The following is a 6,567-nucleotide window of genomic DNA, read 5'->3' on the forward strand; positions in this document are numbered from 1 at the left end:
AGTAAACGCAACATTTTTCAACTTTCTGCGAAGAAACATATGTGACTTTTTTGCAACGAAAATGCGGGGATTATGAAATCATGCAAGCCCCGCATATTTTGCGGCCCCCGCATAAATATGCAGACTTTGGCTGATTATGCATTGAATTATAGCATAATCGCGTTTTTCTGGAGGGACTGAATAATAGCAAAAGTGTAAAAGTACAATAAATGATAAAAAAGCTATAATAATTATGAGTAATAGTGTGATAAAAACATAAATAATAACATACTATATATATATATATATATATATATATATATATATATCTTGTTTCAGGTGAAATAGTAGTGGGGGAAAATAATGTTTTAAAGTCATGTGTGACAAAGATTCTTAAGTATTATATTACTTAGTACTATTTTAACTGAAGTCAGCGTCAATGAGTCACAAACAAGTGACCTCCAGTGTGAACACTTCCTGTCGGACCTTCACAATAAATCATGTTAGTAAAATATGATTTACACCCATCCAGGTGTTCCAGAGGAGGATGGACGGCTCAGTGAACTTCTACAGAGCCTGGGACCAGTACAAGACGGGCTTCGGTAGCGCTGCTGGAGAGTACTGGCTCGGTGAGAAATGGAACCAAAGTAACAGTCGTGTGACTTCCTGAAACTGTTTCTAGATGTTTCTGTGTTTGTGTGTTTGTTTCCAGGTCTTGAGAATCTCTTCCACCTGACTCTTAGGAAAAAGTACGAGGTGCTGGTTGACATGGAGGACTTTGAGGGAAATAAAGTGTTTGCTTGTTACTCCTCATTCTCCATCGACCCAGAGTCCCACGGATACAGACTGCATGTATCTGGATTCACCGATGGAGGGGCAGGTGAGTTAGTGATAGCAGAAGTTGTTTTTCTGATATTCAGAGACTCCAGTCTGCAAAGCAGTTAACACATTTCACTTATCAACCACAGAATAGTAACACCAGGCTTCATGAACAAACACGGTTGTTATCATTACCATAGTAGTTACCACTAGTTAGTACCTTGGTTTTCTGGTGCTGGAAAAAAACTGCTCTCACTGGCTGTCATTATCTTGTTGCTACCTGACTCCACCAGAGCTTTAGCCTGCTAGATATTTTTGAAGTTTCTACAAGGCTCTTGTTGAGCCCTCTGATCATGTCCTTGACACAATGCAGTCAGGGAGCATTTGTCAGCGATCTCTCAAAATAGGCGAGTGAAAAATCAGGGCTGAAATCATGGAGTATGAACTGGGCTGTAGCATCTTTAATGTGTAACACTGTGATTCATGTTGTGTTTCTGTAGGACTGTGCTAGATCAGGTCTGGGGGAGTTCTGGTACAATACGTGTTACCGTACCAACCCCAATGGGGTTTATCGTTGGGGGGCTGACAGCACCATCCATGATATTGGAGTGGAGTGGTATTCTTGGAAGGGCTTTAACTACTCCCTGAAGACCATCAGCATGAAGATCCGTCCTGTGCAGTAGTTCTCCAGGACCAACGTACAGCAGAATGTCAAATGATGATTTTTCTCTTTTCTCTCTCTCTAGTACATAATATCACACTATCTAACAGACAAAGAGAGTCTGAACAGTTGACATAAGTATTTCCACCTTAAATAAAAATTTGATTGTGTTTGAGCGGCTGCTGGGTGTAAAGTATTCAGTCAAACAGCTGTTGGTGTAGAGAAATGATTCTCTGCTGGTTAAGATGTTATCTTTAGTCTGCTGGCTGCAACTAAACACACACTCAGCTTTAAAGTCAAACTAACTAGTTTGAGCACTGTTTGGTGGAGGTTTGAAACCCTAATGTAAATCATTGCATCAAAAAAGAAACAGGACTGGGGTCACAAAAAATGCATTTCATATCTAAACTACAAACTCGAAAGTCGAACGCACTTTCCCATACTTCTCTGCCTCCATACAGTCTTGGACAGATTCGCCCTTTTGATGGTTCCACGTCTGGAAACGTGTCCCCTTGATGACACCTTTGAGCTTTGGGAATAGGAAACAATCCTAAAACAAACTTCCCTAATCACCTGACCTGGCTCCAGGTGATTTTCTCCCCAAGCTCAAAGGTAGTGAGCAACAGCAGTCCACTCTTTCTCTTGGAATTTGTGGTGCAAAATTGGGATCTTGTAGTTGGTTCCACAGGTCTTTGTTGCATAAAACATATCCCAGAAACCAGTGAGGCAGTCTCTGGTGACTCCACTCCCAACTCCAGCCTCAACCTTGACACGTTCAGGCACATGACTGATTGAAATATTAGCATCCATTATGCAGTTGTCTGTAAATGCTTCAATCATATCCACAAGACAGTGTGCTTTGCGGATCACAATGACTTGCTTCTCCACTATATTCTCTGGATTTGCAAAGAAATCAATGGCCATCGTGCTGGTGGAACTTGAAGCCTGCTCCGAATCCACAATGTGAATAATATCTTCTTCCATCTCAGCTACCACTACTGCTTCTATTTGATTTTCAAAGACTGCGTTTGCGCCGCTTTCTTGTTGGCTGTTAACTGGCCAGGAATCTGGACTTACTGTGGTCTTGACGTGTAGAGGTGAGTATATCAGCAAGTGTCAGCAAGACCATGGACAAGTTCACAAGGCATGTTGGTGTTCTAGCCTACACACCGTGTGAACCTGGTGATAAACCTTGAACTAATGCCCAGTCTGAACATTACTAGTAGTTTCTCCACTACAACCACAATGACATTAGCTGGTTTCAGCTGGACACCAACTGAGCCACCAGTTCAACCAGCTTGATACCAACTACATTACACAAACCTCTTGTGATAAATTAAGATAAATTTATGTTACCCATTGGTTTTAGAAAAATAAAGTTTCTATTCTATTCTATTCTTACACTGGTCATAGCTGTTTTTGTTTATTTGTTTTTAACAGCAAAGGTGTGTGTCCAACCTTTGCTGCAATTTAGTAGTTACCAGTATTAACTTAGGTCTTCTTGCCAGGTTCTCCTCAGGAAAACCCCTTTCTCTCAAGGCTGAGAGAGACTGGTCCATGGGGATCTATAGAATTCAACAGTAAATGTAGTCATTGTTAGCAGATGCAACAAAGTTATTCAATTCTTGACTGCTGGCCCTTATACAAAAGGGTTGTCATAGTTCTTCTGAATTTTTAATAGCCACATTTTGAGTTGACCATTGTAATGCTGTGCCACAAACCATAATAATAAACACGACACATATCAAAGCACTATTAAATGAATTAATAAACATTTAATTATGTTTCACATTACATTGCTAAGTTAACGTTAGCCTACATTTATGTTACCTTAGCTGAAGCAGCCGTAGAGTAGGAGTGTTGTTCAGCCTCTCATCTGCTAACCGGTAGCCCCTAAACAAACCCAGTCAACGTAAACAAACTAACGTAAAGTGTAACTTGCCGGTAGACTACAGCTACAGCCAGTGGCTACAGAAGCCGTTTCGTGGCAGCTCTTGTAGGTTAAAATCAAGACGAACACATATTAATGAACTCGTTCGATTTTGAAGAAAACGATCTTTGTTATGTCGACGATAACGCAATAAATTAAATTCGTTATCACGAGAAAACAATCTTTGTTATAGTCGGAGATAACGAGATGAATACAGTGCTGCGTTATCACGAGAAGAACAAGTGATAAAAAAAAGAAAAATCCGATGGCGTTCTCGGCTTCCATATTAAATAAGGGCGCCTTAGGTGCCTGGGGAGGCAGCAGAAGAAGGGATGCCTCCCATCTGGACAAACTAGTAAGGAAGGCGGGGCTCTGTTGGGGCACAGGAGCTGGACAACCTGACATCTGTGGCAGACGACGGGCGCAGAACAGGTCTCTGTCAATCATGGACAATCCACTGCATCCACTGCACAGCCCATCTACAGGCAGAGGAGCAGTTCAGCGACAGGCTGCTGGTCACTGTCCTTCTCCACTGAAAGACTGAGGAGATTGTTCCTCCCCCATGCCATTAGGCTCTTCAACTCACCACCCGGGGGGGAAAAACCGAAAAACTCTGAACTCCAATATGTCTGCCCTGTACTCAAATATACCCCCGACGCAAGTGCACCCTGCATTTTTGGTGACCAACCTACTTATGCACCCTTAGGCCTTTTCCAGCACTGGATTTCACCATGGCACCTTAGGACACTCACCCAGTGCTCGTTATTTAGCTATTTATTTTATTTTATTATTTTGATTTTATTGGTTCTTTTGCATTTTGCCTCTTTGGTTGTTGTTGTTATTATTATCAGTTTGTGGATACTGCTGGAAACTGTGAATTTCCCCTTGGGGATGAATAAAGTATCTATCTAATCTAAACTAATCTAATGATATTTGCCAATTGGATGCTTGAGGGAATCAGCTGAGCTGTCAGCTGATGTGTGTTTACGACTAGCTGTGATCAGCTGATATAGCTGGAATTGAGAGCTGAGCTTGACTTTGTGGCCTGCCTAAACTAACGCTGTGCTTAATTATATGAAGCAGTTTAAATGGTTCATATTGTTGAGTGTATATTCAGTGATTATTGACATTAGCATGGCTATTAATACCAGTATTGATACCTGTAATAACACTAAGTATTAATATGAATATTTTTGCCCCTGAAGAAGGTGGAGTTGTAGTTTGTCACTGTGACCACTAGAGGGCAGCGATTCATGATCATTTCAGTTTTTCTAGTGGTCACAGTGACAAACTACAACTCCACCTTCTTCAGGGGCAGGAAACAGAGAACATCCAGACAAAGACACAGGAGACAAAGTGAAGACATCAGATCACATCAGCTTTCTGCTCAGTTTCTTATTTATTGTCAGCATCCAGCAGATAATGATTTACATTAGGGTTTCATACCTCCACCAGCATCTCTGTTGTTCTCTGTTGAGTTTTATGTTTTCCTTTGCTATAAATTGTGTAAACAGTTAATGAAATCTTTTTCTTAACAGTGGCACCAGTAGAATTTTTCTCCAGGGGGCGCTGCTGAGGTATCACACTAGTGTATTTAAGTAAACAAATAGGCCTTTTGTATTTTACTCAGCTCATGAAAAGTTGAGTTTTAGAGATACGTGGTTCTCACAGGACAGTGATGCTACAAACATATGATGATATGATGATAGAATATGATGAAGTATTTCCACAGTGTGGTATTGGTACTTTTACTCAGAGCATTATGATATCAGGCTGAATACGTCCAAGCTCTTTGACTTTGAACTGCTCTTGTGATGCTCTAAAAAGGCTTTATTTGTAATAACTATATTTTCTATTGCAAAATGCTGCTCCAGCTCTATTCTCAACAACTCATTCAGGCACATCCGATGTACAACAAGCCAGTCGCTCTATGCTGCCACCCAGTGTTTGGTGGTCATATCAGCAGCATTCAGATAAATGGTCAGTGCTGTAGATACAGGTCAGAGGTCTGTACTGTCTGTTTGATTCATATAATAGAAACAATAATGATATTATTAATATTAACTTTATTTCATGAGTCCAATAATTTTACACTAATGGTGCTTCAGAGACTGTTAAAGATTTGAGTCTATCTGACAATAATACTAAGTTACAGAGGACAGGATAGATACAAGGCAGAGGTCAGTGCAGTAGATACTATTGTCAACATTGGTTGGTGATGTGTACATCAGCAGGATTCAGATAAAAGCAGTAGCATGTGCCCCCAAAAGCTCCCATCTCTCGTATTAAGAAGAGTGAACTGCGCATGTAAAACTTTAATGGGTTTTTTCAGACCGGAAATATGTAACTTTAGACAATGTACAACATTTCTAATCTACATTTTGTGTTGCAGATTATACATTTTTACTCACTAACTATATATCTACCAAGCTCGTTCAAAAAGAATCAAAGTAATTAAGTATTATTCAATGTAGGTCTAGGATGTGGAAAGTGCTGGGGAAGTGCCCTATCGCCCTCTATTGACCAGCCACCACTGTATCTAAAGATGATGTGAGATTATGTACGAGAGAGAGAAAAGAGAAAAATCATCAGTTGATATTCTGCTGTACGCTGGTCCTGAAAATTTAATGCACAGGACGGATCTTCATGCTGATGGATTTCAGGGAGTAGTCATGATCCTTCCATTCAGCCCACTCCACTCCAAGAGCATAGAGAGTCTTGTCAGCCCCCCAACGATAAACCCCGTTGGGATTGGCACGGTGGCAAGCATTGTACCAGAAGGCACCCAGGAATGTTTTGGCGCAGTTGGCCGACCAATTGTCCTGGTCTTTGTCGAAGGTGGAGAAATTCTGTCCATTGTGATAACTCAGGGAGTCTCCTACAGAAACACAACATGAACCACGGTGTTACACACTAATGATACTGATACTACAAACACTACATGGACTAGGCCAGGCTAATGGGCTAAAATGAAAGGACTGCAAGTAGCCTTGGACTCCACAAACGTGCTACATAACCAATGCAGCCACTAACCTTCAGGCCACAGATACAGGTCACAACCATTTAGGACTAAGTGGGCCATGTTGAGCTTTGTGCCAACCTCCATCATAAATGATGGACTCATAAATGCCTAAGCTGGTAGGGGGATGTTCACCGGGCGGCTGTGGCTCAGAGGCAG

At 41.2% G+C, this 6,567-nt stretch overlaps 1 protein-coding gene across 1 annotated transcript in view; it reads left to right on the forward strand.

The window, feature by feature from the left end:
* Positions 1–1,481, forward strand: part of LOC118333253 (microfibril-associated glycoprotein 4-like) — a 1,665-nt gene extending 184 nt beyond the window's left edge. The window contains exons 2-5 of the mRNA XM_035668817.1: positions 512–608; positions 692–919; positions 1,180–1,184; positions 1,299–1,481. Coding sequence (XP_035524710.1) covers positions 512–608; positions 692–919; positions 1,180–1,184; positions 1,299–1,481 — 513 coding nt within the window. The remainder of the gene's footprint in view (positions 1–511; positions 609–691; positions 920–1,179; positions 1,185–1,298) is intronic.
* Positions 1,482–6,567: the final 5,086 nt, after the last annotated feature.

Source organism: Morone saxatilis, unplaced genomic scaffold, assembly GCF_004916995.1.
Source record: "Morone saxatilis isolate NCDOM2014 unplaced genomic scaffold, NCSU_SB_2.0 Contig1, whole genome shotgun sequence".
NCBI lineage: Eukaryota > Metazoa > Chordata > Actinopteri > Moronidae > Morone > Morone saxatilis.